This window comes from Melospiza georgiana, chromosome 7 (assembly GCF_028018845.1).
Source record: "Melospiza georgiana isolate bMelGeo1 chromosome 7, bMelGeo1.pri, whole genome shotgun sequence".
NCBI classification, from domain to species: Eukaryota; Metazoa; Chordata; class Aves; order Passeriformes; family Passerellidae; genus Melospiza; species Melospiza georgiana.
Genome location: NC_080436.1, coordinates 24,628,115 through 24,654,859, shown reverse-complemented (window position 1 = coordinate 24,654,859; position 26,745 = coordinate 24,628,115). Strand labels below are relative to the sequence as shown.

The following is a 26,745-nucleotide window of genomic DNA, read 5'->3' as shown; positions in this document are numbered from 1 at the left end:
GCTCAACAGTACTTGGTTATACTCCTTGTTAATGCATTGCTTACACTAGTCTGGCACCTGCTCAGAGCAGCTAATTTAGAAAACCAAGAAAGATAAAAAATTATGTTCAGTGCCTAAAGAAAGGCTACTATGTAATCACTAACAACTAAAAAACAACAGGGTTGGTGCATGATCTTGCACAAAACATTTACATTGGTACACAATCATCCTACATTAATCTGATACTTACCCATATTTGTTAACGGGTAAAAAACATTATTAACAGCAAGTTTGCAAGTAGGGTTCAAAACAGGTTGTGTACAAGAGGATGGAGTCAATGTTGAACAAACTAGTTGGTAATGACTTTTATTATATACAATAAAAGTATATTACATAAAGACATGGTATTACTGCATATTGCCTGATAGGAATGATAAACACAACCTTATTAGATCAGGCAAAAGATACTAACCTGAAAAAAGCATTCATTCTTATCAAATATACTAAGAGAGCTAAATTTATCATAGGAATAATTAGAAAAGCAAATAGAGAGCTAGAGAGCAAAAAACATTTCCAGCCTGTATTATTCTATTTACATGCAGCTTTTGTGAGGAGCATTCATACCTAATTTTAAAATAATGCTTATTAATCTGAGATTAATTCAGTAGGGTGATGAACATGATTAATATAACAAAACCCTTTTAAACTTTTCAGTATTTATCTTCTCATGCATTTCATCTGGGACAGGCAACATACTGAGCCAATATTTAAATGACCCCCGCAAAGGGCTAAATGGTATTTTTTTTCAGTCACAGGAATTGAGTGTGTAGTAGCACAGTGTGATGTTTTTTTCTCTCCAATTATCACAGATTATGCTGATTTGGAAGGGACCCACATGGAGTCCAACTCCCTGCCCTGCTCAGCACCATTCCCAAGAGTCACACCCTGTGCCCAAGAGCATTGTCCAAACACTTCCTGAACTCTGTCAGGCTTGGTGCTGTGGCCTCTTCCTGGGGAGCCTGTTCCAGTGCCCAGCCACACTCTGGGTGAAGAACCTTTTTCTAATATCCAAGCTAAACCTCCCCTGACACAACTTCAGGCCATTCCCTCGGGTCGATTAATGCTATAATTGTTGAGGATGTCTTCATTGCATAAGCAACTGTAAATCAAGTTTCCCATTGCCCAGGTGAGTTGCTTTACCAGCTCCACTGGAAGCACATTTATTCTCAGTATCTTGCACGAGTACTGCATGAGTGAAAGCTCAGGCTGAGCACTGCCAGCTGCATGCCCCCACCTGCCATCCCCAGCAGGCTGCCTGTCCTGCCACAGTGCTGGCAGGGCCCTTGGGATCCCCCAAAGCCAGGAGGGCAATGGAAAGAACTGTCTCCCAGGCTGGAGAGGGCTCTCCAGAGCAGCACAGCCTGGGGTTAGTGAGCCTCCCCTTTGCCTGTCCAGCTCCCAGAGCAAGGAGCAGGAGCCCTCTGGATCACCCAGCCCTGCTCTGGGTGTCCAAGGCTATGCCAGAGCCCCCTCCTGCCACACACACCAATCCAAAGCCACGTCAGACCATGCAGCTGGTAAAGCATTTGGTTGAGCAGATACAAGAGTTTGACTTTTCCCCTCTTGCTTTCCCTAGCCTTACTTTGGTCAGAGCAGTCCTCTACCTGATACACACCACCAGCAGTGCTGATCCTGCCAAAAGGATAATAAAATCAGAGATTACCTTTAAAGAAATGCAGGGCTTAAAGATGGCAGCTGGAAGGCCAGCACTGGAGATCTCTTTGAATCCCAGTGAAGTGTCACCTCTGCTCTCCAGAACTGGGCATTCCAGCCAGTGCCAGCACACGTGGGAAGACAAAAGCATTTGAAGGCAGTGATCCTGCACCATGAGCTACCAGAGTGACCCTCCACCTCCAACCTTACCTCAAGAAAATGGCATTTACAGCCACAGCACGCAAACCTGGTTACACACAACTCCTTGTGTGGGCTGGCACACAGCAGAATGAAGTTTTTGCATCCAAATCCAACATCTCATCATTTATTTTTCATATATCTTTTCCTGTTGTGTTTGAAAGAATTAGTGGCTTTGTAGTGTGGTGTGAAAGAGTTAAAATTTGGTTTTGATGAAAGATAGAGGAGAATAAAACCCCAGGCTGTCAAGCAGAAAGCAATTCCAAACATTTCAAAATAAACACAGATGTTTTACCATAACCTATTTGGGTTTTGCCCCAGTAAAGGAAGGTCTGAAGGAAAACACAATGCATTTTCGTTTTTTTGGATCTTTTTTATTCAAAAGTTTTCAAAGAAATAAAACAGAAAAAGCTAACAATCTAATCAAATTTACAGTTCAAAAATGTCTTTTGGCGTTTAACAACAAGTCCTAGGAAACAAAACTACAGAGTTATCTTGAACCGGACAAATAAGTTACCACTGGCAAGTTTGTGGCACTAGTAAAACAAAAATAAAAAATTAACTCTCTTGATCATATAGATATCTCTATGAAAATCTTTTTTTTTTCAATCTGTACAAAAGGTCTTTCTTCATAAATTAATTTTTTATAATTTAATGGCTGTCTACTATGTGATGTTTAAGTAACTGATTATTTCTTTATGTACAGAGGTTAAATTTCCCAAATCTTACCCAGACAATGAGTATGGCACTTAGTTCAGACATTTCTGGCAGCAACTCTTCCCTCCCTCTAACACAGCTATCATACTGCAGTTTTTAATTAATGCAAAAATAGCAAGTAGTGAGAGATCCAGGTTTGGAAAGTTACCAAATACAGGCAAGGTGCTGCAGGAAGTCTGGACTTTTACAAAGCAGTAATATTCCAGGGAGCATAGAACCAATAATACCACAACTTTTTAAAAAAAGAAAAAACAAAAACACATCTCTTATGACTATGCATTTCACTAGAATCTACACTTCTCAGAGCAGCAATTTACTTTTGAAACTATGAAATGTCACCGACATCTATACTCCAATACTCACACAAAATTTAAAAACTAAAAAATACTTGAAAGAAACAACTGCTTAGCCCTAGCTCCTGAGCTAGGATGATTTGGTCTGTGGAAACAGGGAGGGCCAGCAACCTGTCCCAATACAAAAGGAAATAAACTTTGAGGTAGATAACTGATCATATACAGCTGACCAGAGAAGTACACAGTTTTGGAAGACAACTTAATTTATCATTCAATTTAAAACATATGCAATTGTAATAAAAAGCTTTAGTAGCAGTGAATTATCTAATATGTGAAGTACAAATAACTGTGTATTTATGAATCAGGAATTTCATAGTTTCAAAATTGGTTTTCTTTACACTTAACACTTGTAGTGATGATGTAAAGTGTGGCACTGCTTGGATCCAAGTCTTCCTTCATGCTTTTGTGTCCATACATCAATTAAAATTATAAAACCTAAATGCAAATGTACAAAAAAGGCACATTCTCTTAACCGCAAACTGGTCCGGCAAAAATAAAGAGTACAGAAGACGCAATGCTGAGACAAATCAGAATTATTGGTTACTGGCTCTTTGTTCTTTGGTAAAGTTACCTTTTAAAAGTGCCAAGTCTTTTTATTTTTATTTACCTACTATAGAGAGCTAGTACCCAATCAATTATGTTTCTACTTAAATCTCAGCATATGTTTGAAAACGAGTCCTTTAGCTTTTGCCATTTTGCTGTAATAGCAACTTTTCTGTTTGCTACCTCTCAGCACAATCCTCATCCTAAAGCACTATCATTAGTAAAAAGGAAGGACAAAAACATTCGGTGATATCTCCACCCCAAACTCCCTACTCTACCTATGCTAAAACTAGAACATCAAGTTAGTTTCTGAAAAAAGGCAAAAAAAGATTTTACATTGCATCATACAGCAGAGTTCCTAAATCATTCAAACTACCAGAGGGAACTATTGGCATATGGCCTTACAAACAATTTATACTATTAAAATTTCCCCAGTCAGAAAATGTGTTTCACACAAAACATTTTTTCCCCTCTTGCATTTCACTACCTTACATATTATGTGAAAAAATCATTAAAAACACTTACTACACATTAAAAAAGCCAAATTTTCAGCAATTTTTATTGACTACCTTTAAAAGCCCTATGCTGCTGTTTTACAAGGCATAATAGACCAGCTCATTTGGTCAAAGCATTCTACACCATTAGTTTGGACTACTTACTGAAACAGCTACAGCATTGAAAGATTTAAGGCAAATTGGAATTTATAGAAAAGGATAAGACACTTCACACTACATTAAAAGAAAAACAGAAAGCTAAGAGACCAGACACTATAACTGCAACACTGCACTAAAGCAACACTCACACACTGCAAGCACAGAACATCATCTTAGATGTTTTACTATTTTAAACTTCAGAAAATCCATTTCATACAAAAAAAAAAAAAAAAAAGATAAAAAGAAACAAACAAAATAAAAATAAACCAAAACACAAATTCTGTCATGCACGTGAATAAGTCTTCGTGGTCATCTGTGCATACCCAGAAATTTGAAGGTTTTTTTTTTTGCGTCATAACACTTGATAAAAACTTTTTTTTTTACTAAAATAAACCTGTTCATGGGAACAGCTACTAGATGAATTTAAGGTTTTTCTTATGCACCTTATAGAACTTATAGCAAAAATAGTTTTAGTTGATTTCATTATAAATAACATTTTCAAGAACCTGTGCAAAACTGTCAATAATTCCTAAAGCACAATTGATCAGTAAAATCCATGATTGTTTCAGCCTTTGCACCCTTCTCCAGGCCAGGTCAACACTGGACATCTGTAACATAGAAAGGTCAGAGCTAGAGCAGAGTTACAATCACACACCTTTTTTCTAATGTAGCTGTCCACAAAATGAACTGATTTCCTATTTCAGACAGCTGTGAGAAGACTCAATGAATCTGAGTATAAACCTGGGCAGTACCACAGGCAGCACTGCAGGTGCTTGGCCCTTCCCAGGACAAGGCTCTCCACCAGGACAGAGCCTGTGCTGCATTTCCCCCTCTCTCCCTAAAAACTGCTCAGCACACAGAGCTCCCACGGGGGAACCGTGAGGCTGCACTCAAAGCTCTTCCCTTTGTTGTTTTGTTGTTGTTGTTGTTCCTTTTAATCCACCAAAAGTGGTTGTGTGTGCTACTCCTGTGCCATCTCCAAGGCTCTGGAAAAGGAACAATAATTTTCTTTTGGTGCAGCTTCAATGAGGCTATGTGTGACAGCTAAGAAAGACACAGCCACTGTGCCTCCCTGATGGTAATACTGAACAGCAAGTCAGGGCTCATCAAATTTGAAGGCAGACTTCTTAATGTACTGGTTTCTGTTGCCACATGGGTTTAAAAAAAATATCCAGCTAATGACAAAAAAGTTTAGACAATTTTTTAATTTTTTAAAGCAAGGCAAAGATTGGTATTTTAAGGCTTGTACATTTGTAGGTGCATATAAAACAGGTTTGGGGTTTTTTTCCAAGTCCCTTTGACTATTTTTCACATAGGAACAACTTTCTGAGAAGAAGCTATAAAGTCATTAAATGTAGCTGCCATAGGAAAAACACTGTGTATTTCTGAATGACTGCATTCCCTCATGTAAATATGCTAGTTGTAATTTACCCCTCAAATTATGGGAATATGGGTACTGACTTTCAACAGGACATTCCCAAAAGTGCTGCATGTGCATTTGGAAAGAAGTTTCAGCTTGACAACAGTGACAAAGCCACAACAATCAAGAGACTGCAGTGTTCCCTGTATTTAGGGCACAAAATAACTGTTGATTCCCTCCCCTTCACCTGTCTGAAACAAGACAAGTGCCAGCATGTTCCAGGGACAGAAATACCCGATGCCATGCTCTGAGGCTGAAATCAGCTGGGTAATATTAACCTGCCCCACGTGCCCACTGCTAGAGCCTCTGCTGACACAGATTTCACTTGCTCCCACTGGACATAAATACAGGTAACAGTGCCTCTCTGAAGAATAAAATAAGTGGAGAACTGACTTACAGCAAACACACAGAATTGCTCACAGAGCTTGGATATCTACACAGAGTCATCAATACAAAACATGTCTCAGATGGCAACAACAACTCATCCTTTCAGGAGACTTAAGGCTGTTCCTCCTGCCTGGCCTCAGTCTATGGGGAAAGACACTGACAGGCTGGGAGAGAGAGGCAGCAGGGGGATGTGACATGCAGGATTCCGCTTCGCTGGCTCCCACAGATCTCTGCTGGTAAGGAGGTTTTACATGCCCACGGGGAAGACTTAAGGCAAAACAAATAATTCCTTGAAAAGCGGTTAACGCCAGGCACCAGCCTTGGCATGGGAAACGTGCAGGAGTCATGATTTTAACACCAGGAGATGGATAACGAGAAGAGCCTGTGGCTTTGCTTTCTGCCTGCCCTGGAAGCAAATCAAGGATGTGGGCTTCCTCTAGATGCCAGCATTTGGCCCGACTACAGGAATAACACAGGTCACACGCTGTGCTACGCAGGCTCTGCCGTCTGCTGAGTGTGCCAAGTTTCCCCATTGGTTTGTTTCTATCTTTCCATACAAGAAGCTGTTATGCCAATAATGGGGATGAGAGCACTGCTGTCAAACAGCCCAGCTGACCTGCAGGATCAAAGCTAATGCCAAAATGTGTGTTTTGTTGGATCAATACATTTTAGAGAGATATCACACAATGGTAGCACATAACTGATTTTGATTTTTCAGTATCAAATAAATGCCACAAGGGCTGTAGAAAAACCCTTCTAACATGGCCTCCAGCACATTATTGCAGATGAATGGAATTTTTCAGTGTGAGGTCTTAGAAAATGTGATGTAAAAAATTATGTAGCCAAGTTGCCTGGCTTACAAAGCACTCAAAAAAAAAAAAAAAAAAAAAAAGATGAGTTAATGAAGAACTAAATTCCAGAACTTTAAAACATGGATCATGGAAAAGGGAACAGTTAGTGCAAGTAATGTTTTTAGGACGGAAATGTACAGAAAGCAAAACAATTTTGTATGAAGTAAGTTCAGGTAAAGCTAATGATTTGCTAGTAAAAACGGCCATGGAGTACGAAAGTAAAACCCTGGAATTAAAGCCAAATGAGGACATGGATTAAAAACAAATTGACAAAAATCTGGGCCAAACTGGTTTTTTTTTCTAGAAAAAAGGATGAGCAGGGAAGTCTTTGGGAGAAAAGGTCAGCAAGGATTTCTAGCAGACTGCCTCCCTGCCTGTGGTCTGTAAGTCCAAGCTGCTTCTAATCTTACATGTACCACAAAACTAGGCATGATATGTCTATCAGTACAATTCCCTTTAGCATTTTGATTCTTGTATTTTTGCATTAATTCACTGTTGTTCTGTATACAGCACGCTGCTAAAATGAACAAATTAAATCCAACATAATCCAGTTATGGTATAGAGAAATTATTAAAACAATATTATTCAGAATTCATTAATTCATTTCTGGATCCCAGGTTTCCTTCCCTGGCTTTTGACTCTGGCCAAGTTCAAATCTGCTTCACTGTCCCCAGATAGCATCATCAGTATTATTTATATGACATTAAAAAAGTTCAATACAGAGTACTGTAAGTTATGATATAAAGCATCTTTGAATTCACATCTTTCATGAGACAGGATGAGCCCCTACCTCACAGTTACTTATTTTGCTGATACGTATATGGAGAATGGTCACTGGATGTCTCTACTGTAACCTGCTGCTGGCCACTGGCTTCCTGCAAATGAAAAGGAAGGCAAGCCATGAGACACAAAATCAAGCAGCATTACTTGCAATCTGTATTTCCACTTCACTCATGCAATTAACAGTGTTCAAATCTACAATCTTCATCACATTTCTCAAATGAGATATTCCAAATCTGAGGTGTTAACTTTACCTCAATGAATATTTCAGCAAACAGAGGAATTAAATGATCATGCAAACTTTGTACTTCCTCAGATGCTTTGATGATAATGAAAAAATGAAAAAAAAACCCTCAAACTTTTGACAATATAGAAACAGAGAGAGCAAATAACTGCTAGAATATTTTCTATCTGAAGATGTAAAAGAGCATTCTGTGCCTCTCCTTTTGAAGGGGAGGGAGAAGAATGAGATCTACTTACCACACAAACACTATGAGTACTGTGATGGGCTTGGCACTAGGCAACACAAAGAACTGTAGATGGGACTTTGCACCAGGCTCCCCAGAAACCTGGCAATTAATTCAGCTGAGAGTGCTCTGGCAGACAGAGCAATCAGGTAATTACCAAAAGAATTTCTCTCATTCATATGGGCAGATGCACCAAAATGAATCAAACAAATTCTGGAGTTTCTGGATAAACAGACTTTGAAATGAAATGGTTTTTTTACAGGCTCTGGAAGAGACTGTCTGGCACTCATTCTGAATACATGAGCTGCAGCATGCCCTGTCTAGCTCCCCTCTTAAAGCAGTACTGACCTATGAAAGGCTATAAGGTAAACCAAAGTAGGAGATGAATTATTTAGCTTACTTATGTTATGCTCTCCAACAAAAGTAATAAATTCCTGTTCGATAAAGAATCTGCACAATCATGCACAATCTCCTGAGATGCCAGGGTCAAATCAGGATTCTTTGCAAAAATCTACAATCAAGGTCTGCTGGCAGATAATTTTGTACACAGGTAAACTAAGCGAAAGATCAAAACTACAATACATTCCCTGGCTTGTTACTATTGGAGTTATGTTTGGCAAAACACAGGGTTTGGCTGAGCTATGCTCATGGAGCAGATTGCTCTGAGTATGTACTGCCATAAGTACAGGTAACTCTTTGTTGTTATATATTAGTTGAGAATAATGACATTTTATAGTTTTAATACATGTGGCATTCACAGTACATTCACAATTACAATACTTGCCTTTGAGCACTAATTTTCCTAGGAAAAAAAATGTATTAATATTTCTTGTCTCTGGTCTTTTCTAAAATATACTGACCTCAACAGGAACTGCTGCTGTCTGGACGTGTGTGTACTGGGGGATGTAGGCTCCTTGCATAGCTGTTGTGGCTGGCATGTACTAGAAAGACAGAGACCATTACATTGAGTGAAAGCCCAATATAAAAGTATTCAAAATACCTGTCATGGTATTGCTTAACAGATATTGACTGTTTCCCTAAAGCAATATACAGGAGAGAAAGACTTTTGTGTCTGAAATCAATAGACTTTCCAGAAAAATCATTTATCTATCTTGAGAAAATACAAACTTGGACTTCAAAGACTCTGTAAAGGACTTTTCCTTCTCTGTTAACCCCAGGCATAATATTTTCTTTTTTTAACCCCATCTGGTCTGAAAAGAAGGGTCTTGCAGTTTAGAGGCAAGTGTGAATCTCTTCTTAATTAACTTCTGTTCCACACTTCAAGAAATTAGAGTTGCAGAAAGGAATATAAAGAGTAAAACTAACTATTTTTTATCTTTTGGATCAAACTCTGAAGTTACCTCCAGGATGCCTTTCATTTGTTTTGGTCTATTTTTATTTACTCGTTTCCAATTTCTGATCAGTTAATAGACTGAATAAAAGCTGATGAATATAATTTTAAAATGGAGACAGCTCCTAATAATTTACTGGACATAAAATGACTTACAGGATTGCTTTTTCCCACATGCAAGCTGCACAGGGATACTGTGATCTACATGCAGTATTTTCTACTTGGGTAAGTTCTATTTTGTATGAAATTGCTACATACTGTTCCAGTACTGCCTAATGAAAGATGACTCATCTGCTGCGTCAGAGGGCTTATCATTGATGCAGGCTGTAGTGACATGGTGTGGTCCATGGAGGGAGTCAGAACAGCACCCTGTTAAAACAGAGAAACAAAGAAATGGTTGCAGCACTCAGATTTGATTTTTGATTTGAGAGTCTAAGTATGGAGTCGCCTTCTGAGGGGATGTACCACAAGAACTCTCCTTAATCCCAGGCACTGACTCGAAAAGCAAGTCTGGGGCATTCTGAATATTTCACTTGAGCATCTGCAGATCCTCAAGGTGGAAGACCTGCTTTGACTTCCTGTTGGACATTCAACTGACATGCAATACACTTGAGAGACCTGCTGAAAATGCTTTCTGAGTTTAACCAGATGCTGACTTGAAAGCAAAAATTTGCACATGTTACCTGGTACAGATTCATTCAGCTTAAGCTTCGGAATTTCATGTTTCAGGAAGAAACTTTTATCTCATCTTTAGGAATGGTGGCTTTGGAGGAGGAACATTTGTGTTCCTACCCATCACACACAATGTTCACACACGAGGCAGCTGCCCTACTTAGTGGCTGCTTTCATTAGCACACACATTTCAGAAGAGTGATTTAGCAGGGCTGATTCTTTGTCTAAATACCAGCTGCTATTGATGACATTTCTATTGCTTCTGTACCATTTTGTTAGGTTCATAAAAATTATACTCTAAACTTCTAAACACTTTACGTTGTTTAATATGGACAGCACACAGGTTTTCAGAAGTAGCTGAAATGGAAAATTATCAAGAAATTTCATTTTACCAATCATGTTCCCCAAAAAGACATTTCCAAATATTTTGTATGACTTATGCTTGCAGAAGGTGTTGAATAAAATTAATGGAGGCTCAAAATGAACAGAAATAATTGCAGTGTACCGAAAGCAAGTATTCTGAATCAATAACTAATCCTTAAAATGAAAAAAGAAAAAAAAAAAAGAAAAAGAAAAAAAAAAAGAAGTACAGAATATACTTGGAAAAACAACCATGTGATCAGTGTAGATGAAATGAGTCACAGGCACATCAAACACTGAAAGAATTTCCTGTCTGTAGACTGCAGGCTTCTCTGAAAAGTAAATGAGCAAGACAGCACCTGTCTTTGCACAGGCCAAAACTGAACTTCAGTCTAGAATCTAGGTCTTTATTTGCAACTGTGAAATCTCATCTTGTTTACCTGTGAAACTAATACACCTAAACTAATACCCCATTATATCAACTCTTGTCTTTTACAGCATTATCTGCAGGATGTTGTTTTATGAAAATCTGTGTTGCTAGAGAAGGAAGTTAAAACCTACTCTGTGTATGTGTATTTAACATCAAAAACCACAAATACAACAACAATTAAGTGTGTGAGAAGGTGTTCTGGTTCAACATCACCTTCTCTGCATGCCCAAGAAGAAAATGTTCTGCCAAGAAGATTTACATTCTATAATCTGCCTGGAGAGGTTAATTAAAGTCAAGACCATATCCCTTCTGCATCTGGAAACAGACCTGTTTGTTAACTGTGGGAGTGCATGTACTCGAGTGCCTGTTATTATTAGTAATGCTCATCTCAAGAAAGCCAGTAGGTCTCAGATGTAATGGTACTTAATTGCAAATGACACAGACAAGCAGCGAAATGTCACGGGAGAGCAGAGCTCAGGATGCCTGACAGTCTGGTACAGATGCCACAGCCACAAGTGTAGGGAGACCAGCATTACTCAGGAGTGCTGAAGCCAGAACAAGCTATGCAGGTTTGCTCAAGTGAGTGCCCACAATGTCATTCATATCACCACATCCATCTGTCTTTCACAAATTATCCAGTCTGAACTATTGTAGAGCTATTCTAAAACACTGGGTCTCCAATTTCAGCGCCTGAAAGGTAGACAGTATGTAAAGTATTTGGCATTTGCAAAGTGTTTTCCATTTCAAGTAAAGTAAAATAAAACAAAAACAAAAAAACCCCAACACCACTAAGTTTCCTCTTGAAAGTTTTCTCTAATGGTCCTCATCACATTGATACTCTGAAGGTAGCTTACTTTCTTCCTAATAAAATGAGGCCCCAGTTCAGGTTACTGTCTTTGTTTCGTTTTTCATTTTGATCCATGGAAGTAATTGGGCAGGAACTGACATACTTCCTGTGGTTTAAAGTATGTAAAGTGTTTATATAACAGATAAACACAACAATGGAGAAGGATAAAAACTTACTGGGTGCTGCATTATATATGGTTGAGGCTGCATCCAAGAAGGACTCTGAACCTAGAACAAAATTGGCATTTTATTTTTCATTTTACACATTACTCCAGCTTAGATATAGTAATAACCTAAATCATGTTAACATGCCTCCTCCCTTATTTATTGACTTTTTAACCCAATTAGTCCCTCTGTGGAACAACATTGATTTCTATGAAAAACGTATTCATTGTAACCTGTAAATCAGAGGCAAGATTTGGAGACCATACATCACATACACCTTTCAGAACAGAAGACAATGTTTTTAGTGCAGGTTTCAGAAACAGTGAGAGGGGTCAAATAGATGAATGGCAGATTTCTGCTACATTGAAAAAGAAAACTCCTTCTGTCTCAGAAATTCCTTTGTGCAAAAGTAATTGGGATCTCCAAAAGTATAGTACCCTTTGCCTTATAGTGTGATCTGATTAAAATAAATCATTGTATTTTCACAACTGAAAAAAACCCCCAGGAATTCTGCGGTAAAAAAATCAGGAATTCTTGTTCTAGAAAAAAGAATATTTAGGAGTACTGTTCTCTGAGACATTTTGGTGTGTTAGGTAAGGACAAAAATGTTTCCTCCCCACCTTCTGTAGGTGTGTTGGGTAAGGCAGGAATCTGACCTGCACCACACACAGAGCAGGCTCACCACTGCTGCTGGACATTTAAAGCCTTTTAAATGCCTCTGCCATCACTCCCAGAGTCCTGTGAACAGGACAGGTAAACACACACAGCCTTGAAAAAAATCCAGGTGAGACATTTTCTGAAAGATGGAAATATTTCTTGCCTCCTTTTGGTACTTAGTTTCAAACCAGAGCTGGGTTTTGTTGTTTTTTTTTTCTTTTGCAGTCAGGAAAAGAGCAAAAGGAGTTCAAAAATGGAATGGAAAAGACTGGAGCACTCCCTTTCCTCAGGCAAAATCTTAATGGCAAAAATACCGGTACAGCCTGACTAAAGCTTTGGCTAATCTCACACTATGATAGTAACTGGCTCAGTGCAGTCATTTGGATACACAGGGATTGCAGAAACAAACACCAGCCAAAACTTTATTAAATTTGTTTACCTAAATAAGAATAAATATAGCAGCAGGTTATACCATGCCTCAAAGAAAAAACAAAAAAAAAACCCGAAAACCCCTTTGCTTGTGTGATACATGCTGCTGTGTAGAAGACAAAGCTGCAGGTTTCTGTGAGAAGGGATCAGTAATGAAGATGTGACTAATACTCAAACTGTGAAACTCTTCTGGCCACGAACCTCCTTCCTCCCCAATACAGAATACTTCAATTTAATTTTCAATTCCAATTACTGTGTCACTTCAAGCATAATGATATTAATAACTCCATTCACAATAATTTAAGCTTCATGCCATGTATATTGAAATACTGGTAACTACATTTCTGGAAACATAATGGATTGTGGTCTGTCTATCTCAATAAGCCCAAAAAATAATACTGTATTGCTAAGTAGTATGTTTCCATGCCAACTTCCAATTTTTACTTGGATTCTGAATATCAGAGAGTCATATATTGATAAATAATTTATATTTTAATAAAGAATAGCAGTTAATTTTACTGAAATATTTTCCTGGGTAAGAACTTACTGTAATTTCTGAGGTAATGCAGTACCAAGCAGAGTGATTCAGTATAATGACAAATACAGTCTAGCACTGTCTGCCCAGAGCAAACATTGTGTTGCATAAGTTACCTCAGAAATTAATATAAAAATAATGCAGCTGCCCTTCACACCAGAGAATGCTGTTTTAACTCCTACACAATACTTTGCTCATGCAAGACGGCATTAAATGTCCAGACTAATATGAGACAATTCTTCCTCATCCTCCTCACTTGGAATTGAAGGCTACATGGGAATTTCTGCAGGATGCAGCTGATGAGATGGCCCACAGTGCCTCTGCCAGCTCCTGCCCCCCTTTACACACCCTTCCACACTCATTCACACAGAGAGCACCTCTGAAAGCTCTGCATGTCTCTCTCACTAGAAAGCAAACTGCCTCTTCTTCCCCTGTTCTTACACATAGAGGTAAGAATCTTCTAAATTTAATTAGTTTGGGTTATTTATGACCTGAATCTCTGCTGTTTACTCCATCTGTGTGTTAAACAGTAAAATGCCAAAAAAGCTCATAATTTAGCATACACTGCCATAATTGGCATGTCTCAAGCAGTAATTACAGAGCACACATCTGAGACTGCCATACTAGTTGTATTTAAAACAAGTTGTTTGTAAACTGAAATGTACAATGCCCTAAAATTGAGGATTGCTAAGAGATCTGTATCAAAGTGCTAAAACTGTTCCATGTAATTTCCCAATGGGTTGAATTGTATATCAATATCCCTTGTGAGGACTCAAGATGGCACCTATCAATTTCCCTCTTCAGAAAGCTTTGGACCAAAAATGTCCACAATTTATATTTTAATTTATTATCCAAAATAAAGTAGCCTTTGGTTTAGAAATACTGTCCTAGGCTATTAAATGCTTTACTCCTAATACAAAAACACTGAATTTGAATCCTAAAGTAATTTGACCATGGAGCTCTTTTTAAAAATTTCCAACTCTAAAGTGAAGAATGTTTCTGTACCCTTCTTAGTACAACTACATAAGATATTATTGTTGGGCTTTCTGAGAAAAGTACAGAGAAAAGCTCAAAATGTATGGAAAACATCTTTAAAAATAAATTAAATTAAACCAATAAGGCTTTAAATAAAGAATAATTACTTCATGTATACTGGTGACATTAAAATAATTTGCCTGAGAGAAAAGGAAAAATCTCCCATGAAAGGCAGAAATGGCTACAAATCCCTCAGCCACCAGCACAAGTTGGAGACTTGGTTTTGCAAGACACATTAAAGCACTGTGCTTCCTGAAACACACACTCAGGTTTTCAGGCTGTCACTTTCCTGCTGTACAGCACAAGGAGGCCGCTTCATTAAAGTGTAACATTATTGGAGACCTCATAAAACCAGATGCAACAATTGATAAATAAACATAAGCTCCAATGAACCATTTCAGCTACCAAGCTCTAAATACAAACCTGGTATGTAGAAACTGGAGAAGCAATATATGGCGTAATAGATGTCTGAGTGATCATTCTGTTTGCTGTAATACTGTAGGGTGATGGATAAAATCTAGAAAATGCAGAAATATTTATTAAATACTAGTTCTGTGCATCTTTCATAATGCAAAGATATTTTTTCTTAGTGTGACATTACTCAACATACCCATTTTGTAAAGCAGCTGTGGTTGGATCATATGTGAGTGTCATTCCAGCCTTAAAAAAAAAAAAGTAGAAAAGAAAGAGTGGACAAAATTAATTTCAATTGTAAATTATTTCTCTTTTTCTTTAGTTGTCTCATTTTTAACTGAAAATTTGTATTGAAATAATTTATTAAAACTTAGGGAAAGGTTAATTGACAGAAGTAATTATACAGCAAAGAGAATTAGCAATATTGTTTGTGAATACAAGTTTCCATGTTCCCATTATGAGGAATAAAATGCAATCTATTAAACACCTGGCTAAAAGTACATGTGTGTTTGAGATTCAGGGCATGCAGATGATTATGTTAGGGTGTTTCCTACAATATATGACCTATAAGATTGAATGGGGAGTGCAGTTTTTCAGAAGGCACATTTGAATTTTTCTGTGCAATATAAACGAGGTGTTTAGGCTTGCTAGCCACAGTGAGTCTATGAAACTATTATCTTGAACATTAAAGTTTAAAACAACTGTTTACTAAAAACAATGATGCTGCATGGCACTGGTATACTATTTTAATCTTGTGAAAGTGATGTGCATTTTAGTGTTGCATAGATCAAAGGATTATTTCTGCATGTAAGCACAGTTATGTTTCTGGTAGTTTAATAATATGAGAAAGCTGAAGTTTATATAATGACCAAGTTGAAGGAGATTTTATTGTTCACTTCAATGAGACAGGGCTCAGCATTTCACATTTTGCCTTTTCTCCTCAGAAGAAAGACACAGTTAAACATCTTTTTACAGAGACACAAACTGTCAGGTAAGAGTTGCTTGAACATTTTTAATATGCCAAAGACCCAAGCCAAGAAGTCTCAATGCCTATCATTTTCCTAAGTATTCATTATTGCACACCCACACTAAAGCTTGAAGGGAGGACTTACAAGTCTCACCTCGCCTTCTCTGTGCCATGCTCTTCCATTCTGTATGTATTTATTCTGATTCTGCCTCTTCTTCTGTCCTCCATCAGCAAACTTGCACAATAAAGGTTCTGCAGGAACTGGAAGAAAGAAGAAAAATTAGTTGAAGTAGCATTGATACACAGATGCTCAACTCTCCATATGAGGTATGGTTTTAAGTTATATTCCAAATATGACACTTAAATAACACACAGAGCTGTATTACAGCATCAACAGCTGTTCAGCATAGCACAAAGACAGCTGCCACACACAAACAGAGCATCTGGAATGCCTTATCTATTTTGACTTTGAACTACTGCTGTAAAACCTGTTGGAAGGAAACGTGGTCTGTATATCCTGAGTATGTGTCTCTTGGTCTGGGTTCAACAAGAACTGTGATCTAAATTCTCAGCTTTGTCTCTTTGGACGTATATCTAAGGAGGATGAAGAAAAAATCTGGCCAAAGGTGTGTAATACATTCTCCCCACCCTTTGGAGGTTTCAGTAATGTCCCAAAACTTACAAGTGTTTTACTCATCCAGAAGAGGCACCTTTATTTCGTGTGCCCTTGCACCGAGAAAATGCCACAGTTGTCTATTCCCATTTTATCCCTGCTCTATAAAGAACACCCAATGCAACCAGAAATTGTTCAAGATTGTCCTTTTGGGTTTTTTTGCATACTGCCATGAAACAGCATCCCCATAATTTATTATTTTTTCTTGTTGCTGTTATTATTATTTTTCCTAATACAATCCTGACCATGACCTCAATTTTTAATGTCAGAATTGAAGCAGTGAAAAGGTTTGCATAGCATTCTTTCTTTCCCTGTTCTTAGCTCCCACATTTCCAAGTACCTATGGCTGAGGCACAGCTCTGCTGCATCACACCACACCCTCCCTAATCACAGGGTGGAAGCACTGTTATGACTTGGATGTAAACTCTTCTCTGCCAATAATTCCTGACACATGAGCTGTCTAAGCTTTACCATGACACTCCTCCAGTCACTCTCTGTTTGGAAACATCTTCATGAGACATGGCTGGACCTGAAAACATACAAGTTTCCAAATGCAGAGTAAACACATGGGGTGGGAAGGCCACCTGCAAAAAAACAACCCCAAGAAAAATTTTCAACAAAATCTATTAATATAACCATGGTGAGTGCTGATGTCTCTTCACCCTGTCTGCATTTGCCAAAGATGATTGGTACTGAAAACCTCAGGGATGTGTAACCTCACAAAGAGCTTGACTTTTAAAACTTTGGCACAAAACAGGCATTAATGGCCCAGTCATCCCTGGCTTTGCACCTAAAACACTAGCACTGTTTCTACTGGAAAAATGTCCACTTCCTGCATGACACATCTTTTGACAGCCTTCTCTGTAGAAAAGGAGACAGAACTGGTGTGTTGTTCCCTGTCTCACCTCCAGCAGTGACCACACAGCTCAGAGACCTGGACCTCTCCTACCTGGGTGCTGTTATACAGAGGGTCAGACTGTAACATTAAACATGACAACTGAATAAATTTAAAATGTATTATCCTTCAGAGAATGGTAATTAAAACCCTATAATCATAAAATAAACCAGGAAAAAGCTAGGTTAATGCCACTAGAAAAATATAGGAGACCTATGGATGATGGAGTAAATGAACAAGGAAATAACGGAAACCTTAAAGTAGGAGTGAAAATGGAAAATATTGTCTTCAAAACCTTGTATTTCTGAGGGGATTTCTGGCATTACCAAAATTGAGTTTTGCTTTGAGGTCTTCTGTTTCAACATATTTGGAGTAAAAAGGTACTATATCAATATGGTGATGGATGATTTTATGCTGCTTTGTAAAAGCTATATCCAATAACCTTAGTCATAGCACACAGCATTTCAGTCCATACAGTTTGGCTGTAATAAGAGGAGGTAATCTCAGAATATGTTGGCCAATGTGGATAAATTTCTCCGGTTCTGGTCTGAAATAATTTTGGTTGGTTTGACACAGAGTGGAAAACAAAAATCCATTGGACACTGAGAGAGGATGTCCAAATACTGAAGTTAACTGCCTTAAATTAAAAAATAGCTCTTCCCCAAGTTGAATATTTTCGTCTATTTTCACATTATTTCAAAAAAACTAGTTCTGTGAGGAGCATATGTGACTTCCAAAATATGCATATAAAATTTTGGATGAAAAAATCAAAATTTCATTTCAAAATTCAATTTCTCTGGCATGAAAACAGTACAGAAAGACATCAGAAAAAGATTTCTGGCCCTGACATTCTGTATTATAGCAGTCACAGGTAGCAAATGCTTTATTTAAATCTGGATTATGCTTTCATTAAAAATCCCTACAATTAATTATAAAAAACTTGTTAGGAAGGATCATTTGTGCTTGCATTTCCCATCATTGTCTCAACATAAATATATTTTCTTGAAAAAAAACCAAAAAAACCAGAGTAAACCCATCCAACTGTCTGAATAAAATGTTCATAAAAACCTATTTTAAGAACCTATTTTAAGAATCAATCTGAATTTTTTTGTCAGTAGATAAAACAGCTACATTTTCTATGATTAAACATCTTCTGTATTGCGTTGTAAAAATTCTCCAACAAATTTAAAGAGGAAGAAAAAATGGAGTCAGAATTATACACATGTACTGGATTTTGCATACATAATATCCAAAACCTGCATCAGTGAAGAAACCCAAGCATTTAAAGAGCTATCAATTTGTGATCTACTAGAAGTTAGTGCTCCATCTTACTGAACGCAGATCCAGCCATGGGGACCTTTGTTCCTCTGACTTTCCGCCTTCCCTTGCTCCTCCCTGCGCCCATCCAAGATGCCAAATGCTGGGAATGCTCCAACTCACACTAAAAACCCTTGCAGACCATCTATTTAATACAGCACTTCTGTGAGCAGGCTGTACAGCATTTGCCTTCCCTGACTCTGCTTCAAGACCTGACTGCTGACAGTGGGACAGCTCCAGTGGAAAGCACAACTGCAATTTTTGGCTGCTCTTCCACACACGTGACCTGAATGACACCGTGTTCATTCCTGCAACAACACAATGACTGATGGTCACCACAGGGAGGCTCATGAGAAACAAGATAAACCTCCTTGGGTTTATCGTGACCTATCCCTCCCACCAAAGAATGAACATAGACCTTACTCTTTTCAAAATTAAATCTGAACCTTACTTGTTCAGCTTACTTTTTCTCATTGTTTTCAAGAATTTGCAACACATTCTCTCTCTTGCATATACGTGCAAGCATGTGACAGAAAAATATTTGAACGCAAAGCTCTCACAATTCCTACAAACCAGTTAAGCAATCTTTTGTAGTACAGGAAGGAAGGGAGAGTCATTTTTATTGTTTAATTGCTGGGAACTATGCAGGCCCAGTGATGAAGCAGATCATTAATCATTCAGTGACTTGTCTGTGTGTGTGCAAGACAAAGGCAGAGTACAAATCTTCAGAGTTGCATTCACAGCTGAGAGGTACCTGATGTAAAAGGCTGAACTTACAGTGGAGTTAAGCTTTTGCAGCTAGGACATGCCCACTCTTCTGACACCCAGTGCAAACCAGCACTGCCAATAGTGTGCAGGTGCCTGTTGGGCTGCAGCTACTGAGGGGATCTGTAACCATGAGCTTTCCTGGCCTTCAACATCAGAGCTTTAAAACTTGGCTGTGGAAAGTGCTGACCATCTCCTCCCACCCTGAATCACTCTCTCTAGGGTTAATGTTTTTACAGAAGAGAGATGTGAAGGCGATATTAGCCTAAAGATTAAATTCTTCCTTGTTGTAGACACTTGGTACATATCTGTACATTAGAATTCAGTTTGTCTTTGTTCAGTGTCTACCCAAATTTGTACCAGGGGATACCATAAATGCAAAACCAAAACTGATGTTCTTTGCTGGACCTTGAGTTTGCACCCTTGACTTTACGTGGCTAATTTTATCAACTTTTCAATAAACTCCACTTTCAGCTACTGAAAAATACAACAAAATAGTTTAAAAATACTATTCCTTTAGTCACTTTTCAATTAAACTGCATCTTTTAGAGACTTTCATTGCTTATATGCTAGTGCAAAGCATATGGGACTTAATGAATTCTGACATTAAAACATCACTTTAATGATAGAGCAAGCCTGTACAGCTAGAAACTTTTGCCAAAGGCTGTGGGAACTAAAAAAGAAATTGTGCAACCCATGATCAGGGTAGCTTTATATGTTTAAAGAGAAATTCAATATTATACTCTTCACCATTCTAGTCTTCACTTAAACATAATGCTCAGGATTACATTGCTTTAATAATTTATACAAGGTATAATAATTTGTGACAGAAGGATATTTTGAGCGGTTTTAAGAAGCATTTTTCTCTTCTAATCCTATGTTGGTTCTTAAAACTAAGCAGCAAATTGCAAATTATGGGAGTTAAAACCTCTAATTCACAGATTTCAAAAATATTCAGAGTTGATGGTCCTTGTGGGTCTCATCCAGATCCAAATCTTACGTGAATGGTCCATACAGGGATCAAACCTCCAACACTGGTACCTCAGCAGCACACTCTGACCAGCTAAACTAATCTCAGGGTCTTGATCAAAAGAGTGAAAGTTTTGTTCCTCTGCCTTTAGTGTGGCAACCACTGTCAGCCTTTGATATCCTTAGCAGTGGTTTTTAGGCTATGGTTCATGTGTTTTTTCTATAGGATCTGTGACAGATAATTGAAAGAAAAATTGAATTTATGGTCAAGTAGCTTAAATTCACGAGAGATCTTTGGTGCTGGATACTTTGTAAAGGTAAGAAATTAGGAAACACTGGAACATGACTGACAGGAGACAGCTGCTTCAGGGCTCCATTTCTCCACTCCTCCCCACACTAGAATGATGTCCAAGGCCAGATCATTTCAAGCCATGGTCCGTATCATCCCTGGTGGACCTCATCCCAGTCTAGTCAAGGGCACAGGCAGGAGCAAGGCTTTTACACACTCATTTTTCTCCCCTAAAAGAGAACCTGAGCAACCAATCTCTTTATCCGAAGTGGGAAGAGAGGGCTGGTCATGGAAAATTTTTGATTTTTGCATCATCATCATTACCAGCCATTACTGAAGTAAAAATTACATGGGCTGCTCAGCAAAAATGCTCTTACACCCATTAAACCAAAATCACCTAAGTTCTTTTCCAGTAAAAGAAATATTAAAACTATATGCTACTGTGACAGGGAGGAGATGCCTTTCAAGATTTTGCCCAGAAGATATTTTCTACAATCACTGTGGATGCAACACAAGACCAAAGGCCGGTGAACACTGAGTATCATCTTTAGGGCTAAGTATGCTGCTGCTCTGCTCTCACTGCCCATCTGCTGGCTCCTGGCTCTAGATACCAGTCTGGTCTGTTTCCTCCAATTCACGTCACACATTGCACAGGAGAATAGAAAAGTTTAAAATATTACATTCTTCACTGAAAACAATAGTTCTTTAAGGAGGAGAGTGAAAATAAACACAAAAGTTACTTTAAAATTATAACAATCATATAATAGTTACATATCATAGCTGAGAAGATAATTAAGTAGAAAATTAAAGTTCTGAGTTGGGTTTTCGGTGACAAAATGGAGAGGAAGTCATAGTCCATAAAACACAACCAGCTAACACAATAACTTCCATAAAAATGGACAAAGCACAACAACAAAAGGTGAAACTAACACATCACTTCCAGGAGTTTCAGGGTTATAACAACTTGCAGTGCATTTCAAATTGCTCTCTGAGCTAATCCTTCTTCTTCTTTACTGAAGATAAACAAGGACACACTAAATACTGAATATATTTCATTAAGTTAAATAAAGCCTGAATAGCCAGTTATATCTGGGTTTAGCTTGCTTAGCATCATCAATGCCCAGTCACTCACCTAACTCTGGAGCTGACAATTTTGACACCACCCTGTGTTAATCCCTGGCCTTCCCAGATTCTTAGAGGTTTTATTCATTGTGTCTTCTCATGCTCCAGAGGAGGTTTCACTTATGCTTTCTATAACTGTTTAACCCATTCTTCCATTTAAGCCCAAACTTAGTTAAAATAACAAAGCTGCATTATGAAAGCATGTTTTTGTTGAACAAATGTTCTTCCTCCCACACCTATTTCATTACAGGCCCATCTCTCCTACCCTCTTCATCCTGATAACATTGATGTTTTTAGAGCCAGCTCCCTATGCTGATTTTAGCCAAGTTTCTAGGACACAATGTTTTAATTTAAACACAGATCTGGTTTTATGATTTTGTTTTGCATGTGTTTGAAGTTGATCCTTTATAATCCCAATGGTCACTAATCTATTTCAAAACAGTTTCCTAATCTTTGCTTGTTCAAGAGCTTTCCTACTGTCATCCAGTTTTCTCTCTGCAGGCAGTCCAAAATCACAGTTGCCTCATGACCCCACCCCATGTTTTGGCAGACTGCAGTATACTATGATGCATAAATTGAATTGTCTAATAAGGCTGCATTACTGGACAGGTGCTTGCTGTGTGGGATGGAACTCTGGGAAGAATTTGGTCTCCATAAAAACCTTTGCAAGGACAAATGAAACTTCACCAGCACAGAAACATAGAGCTGAGGCTGTGCCCTATACAACAAAATTGAGGCTCTTTAAAAACCAAGGTTCTCACAACACCGTCGTGCATCTGATCATTTGTCTCATTTTCAGCATCATGGAAGGTGGGACCCATCTGAATTTCAAACATTTGGAGTTATGTGCTTCTGAGTGACTAAGCTAGACACCCTTTGTAACTGCAAGGACAGTCTCTGGAGGTGTGTTTTTCTTTACCTGTTCTAGACAGAGAGCCTGGACAACTGCTTTGCAAAGTTTGCAAAATTAGAAGTTCAAGCCTGTGAGGTGGATTATATCTTGACACCCCTGTTTAGTTTCCACTTTCAGAAAATTAACAGTTCTCTGCAAATTTCTTGTCCCTAATTCATCACATTTTTATGTTAAATATTTCCTTCAGACTGCAAAAATCATTCCTACAATTCCATGCAGGAAGCTTTTATTCCAAACTAGTTGAACCTCATCATGTAAGGGTGCAACTCCAGCTTCAGCAAAGACCCACTGGAGACAGATCATGATTAGCAATGACATGCTTGATGGCTCATTCATTGAGAACAGGAAAATGCAAGTGAAAAAAAAACCTAACAAACTAAAAAGCACTGATAGGAGCTTCTGTAGCAGATGTTTAGTGTCCTTATTATCTGTTTAAACATAGGCTGTAACATTTTTACTAAATGTAGCAAAGAAAAAATATAACCAAAGAAACAAATGCAACAATGTGCTTAAATTTACCAAATCTTTGTAACAAAGTTTTTACTCAATAATAATATCAGGAATTAATCCTTGTGCAAAGGGTCTGCAAGAGCAAGGCTAGGGAAGTCAAAATACTGCATTAGATTAGTTGTGCCGAAGGGAGTGGTTTCCTGTGCTCTGAAGCATTTTCCATCCTTACAGCAGCACAGACTGCCTCAAACTGGAGCAATCTTTCAGGGATGAGGCATGTTTGGAGTTTTACTAAACAAGCCACATTCTTGTCTGCCTGCCGAGGGTGGCTTTCCTCCTCCTCCTCAGTGACAGGGTCTGGCTGCACAGAACATTTAACCAGTGGGACAAAGGCAGCTTCCCCAACCACATCAACACTCTAATTTGCAAAATTCCCACTTGGGATTCTCAATAAAATGCCCACTGAAAGCTGCCTGGAATGCCAGGCAAGTATTCTTTCCTTTTTTATTGTCCTCTTTACTTTCTATTTTACTCAGCAGCACTGAATTTCCTCTCCTCGTTTTTCAGAATTCACGGAATATACATTTTGTCTCTTAGAAACAGTGCTGACAAAGCAGACAAAAATGATGAGGAACTTGGTGTGACAACAAAATTGTACTAAGCCTTCTCTGAATTCTGCCTTGCACAATATTTCTAGAAGTAGCATTCTATACTGACCTCCTTTCATTTTCCTGAAGGACTTTAAAACCTACACTGACTTGAGAGTTGCAGCTCCCCAGTGAATAATCATGCCAGGCACTGCTGCAGATTCCATTTTTTTCCTAAGCAAATATTTTTTTCAAAAATGCTTAGAAAAAAATCATCAACAGATGACAAAACCAGCCCATTTTTGCCTCTGAAAAAAGCCCTGTCCATGGAAAAGCAGCCAAATTCTGTTCAGATAGATATTTGTTTCCTCACTTCAACTGGGATTACATTGGATGTAAATTTGTACATAGCTGGCATCTTAGCTGCTTGTTTCTCTGCTAGGAGAGAACACTACTAGATTCCTAGAAAAGGTTTACAACAGAAAAGCAATATACTGTGTTCCAAGCAAGCATTACAGCCATCCAAAAAGACATAGTTTAATTTTAATAAGCTTGCCTCTAAATGAGAAGCCAGATACAACAATCAGTGTAACAGGCTTCCACCATGTAAGCACTAACCCATTCATACATCTTGTAAGAAATATATGCAACATACCAGAAACTCCTGCTGGTGTCTTTATGAATTTTCCATTAAAATGAGCAATCACTGCTTCACATTTTTCTGTTGACTCCATCCTTTGAAAATAAAGAATAATTTACATAAATTAAACACTCAAACAGATTCCCATGTTTGTGATTTTTTTTTAAAGCACATTTCTCGCTTTTTCTCAAATCATATTTCTTGTTTTTCTCTTCTTCACTGCTCTGGCTTGCTTTCCCATGTGTGAACAATGGAGATGATGTTTTCTAAGAACATATAACTTCAGAAAGGTAAAGCCAAACTCAATTAACATTTTATGCACTCTGAGACCAAAGTCAGTGCCAAACTGAAAATAACGCTCTTATTTACTCAGAAATTATACTGTAGCTGTCCAAGCTGTTCAAGTACCTCTCTTGTCTTGAAAGAAGCAGAAGGACTGACTCACTGTCATTCATAACTGAATCCTTACTGTCCATGCTGCATGCAGCAAAGGTTAATGCCACTCTTAAGAGAGGATTCAGAGCTGTCTGTACAGTTTTAGGGTAATAAACTCAAACAGAAACCTGCCTGACTGCATGACCCAAACTGACTTGGCAGCTTTTAGCTTACACACATCATCTCCACTAAATGATGCACCTGGCTCTTAATTGTCTCCAAGTTCCAAACAGGAGCCAATACCAGCAGAGCTGTGATGGCTCCTGAGAATGTGTCCAAAATCTGGAGCAGGTTTGTGCACTCATCTGTCAGATCCAGACTGAACAGCCTGGGCAGGGGGCAGGAGAGCCCCTGTGGCCTGGGAGGGGCCTGACCTGCAGAGAGGATGTGCCAGCCCCGAGTGCCACCTGGGACTCCGTCACACTGAACAACTCAGATGTGCAATTACAACAAAATATATTTTAAAAGAACTTATTTTGCAGCTGCCAGCAAGATGATGTTTGGTTAATGTTGAACAGATAATTTCTTTTCGGTTGTTCATTAAGTTCTGTAATTCATATCCACAAATTAGGCCAATGGCCTCAGTAGCAAACAAGCAGGACTAAAAATTACTAAGTCTTGACATCTCTTTAATTCTGATATCCTTTCTGCACAGGCTGACAAGATACAAGTATAGATAACAACTAGTATCACCAAAAAGCCAGACTGAACAAGAGGTTTTCCTAATGATTCCAAAAATATCTCTTTGAGAATTTTCAGAAGTTCTGGATTATTGGATCTGCATCAAAGAAATCTAATTTTTTTTTGTCTCAGATGAAACAAACATTATAATTTAGTTTCAGACTCAAGTCTGGACTTGATAAAATACATTACTCCCTTTTAACCTAATAAAAGTTTCCCAAAGGCAAGAAATTAAAATATTAATTTAATGTCTACAGGTTTTTTGGAAAATTTTAACTTTAATTAATTATCCAAGAATTTTCCAATACAAGAAAAATGTTCACCTTGTGGAAGGAAAGAAGTTCTAATTAGATATAGAAGCAATAATTATCCTATAACCTAGGTATACTTTATTTATGTATATAAAAAACACATATAAAAATAACTTCACTGATGTATATATAAAACACAAAATGCATAATAGAGAAACTATTGAGAAAGTACTTTAAAACTACTATATTTTAATGTCTTCAATACAACTGAGGTCTTGAATACACACAAGTCTTTTTGACTTTTGCATATGATTCCAGAACACTTCCAGCTACATTAGGAAAAATATATCCTACCATATTTCCTACCTTACCACTGATTCAAGGTAGGGGTGGTAAACAAGTTTAGGGAGAGGAGACTGAATGAGAGCAAAATGCCAACTGAATTTTATAGTGGGTGTTAATGGATTCTACTCTTCACAGTACCAAAAAAATGAAAGCTATACATAAAACACACATATACTAATGAAATTAAAATGCTCAGTTAATTTTACCCCACTTATTGATTTTTTTAAAGGGGACAGGAAGAAATTTTAGCAAAGCCCAAACTTGCTGGTTTTCCCCTCTTAAATAATGAATATTTTTCTATTATTTCCAATTTTGTTCCTTTGTTATACCTTCTTGAAACTTGATAGTTTGACAAGCATATGAAGTTTGGGTTCAAGAGGCTGGTGGGGGAAGACATTTGGAAAAAAAAAAAAATTACAGTGCCATGAAATATTCCCCAGCCACGTCACAGAAAAACCAATTCCTAAAAATTTTGGCCACATCAGGAGATA

The 26,745-nt window shown here is 38.0% G+C and overlaps 1 protein-coding gene across 5 annotated transcripts in view; it reads right to left on the bottom strand.

Annotated features, from left to right (window-relative positions):
- Positions 1-2,242: 2,242 nt before the first annotated feature.
- Positions 2,243-26,745, bottom strand: part of RBMS1 (RNA binding motif single stranded interacting protein 1) — a 175,137-nt gene continuing 150,634 nt past the window's right edge. For 4 of the 5 annotated variants that reach the window (XM_058027957.1, XM_058027952.1, XM_058027953.1 and 1 more), the window contains exons 6-14: positions 24,558-24,637; positions 16,068-16,183; positions 15,152-15,201; positions 14,965-15,058; positions 11,898-11,948; positions 9,671-9,781; positions 8,922-9,002; positions 7,605-7,689; positions 2,243-4,764 (exon numbers count right to left, since the gene is read on the bottom strand). In XM_058027957.1, the coding sequence (XP_057883940.1) occupies positions 7,612-7,689; positions 8,922-9,002; positions 9,671-9,781; positions 11,898-11,948; positions 14,965-15,058; positions 15,152-15,201; positions 16,068-16,183; positions 24,558-24,637 (661 nt within the window). In that variant the 3' untranslated portion in view covers positions 2,243-4,764; positions 7,605-7,611. The remainder of the gene's footprint in view (positions 4,765-7,604; positions 7,690-8,921; positions 9,003-9,670; positions 9,782-11,897; positions 11,949-14,964; positions 15,059-15,151; positions 15,202-16,067; positions 16,184-24,557; positions 24,638-26,745) is intronic. The other variant, XM_058027955.1, reaches the window with a different exon arrangement.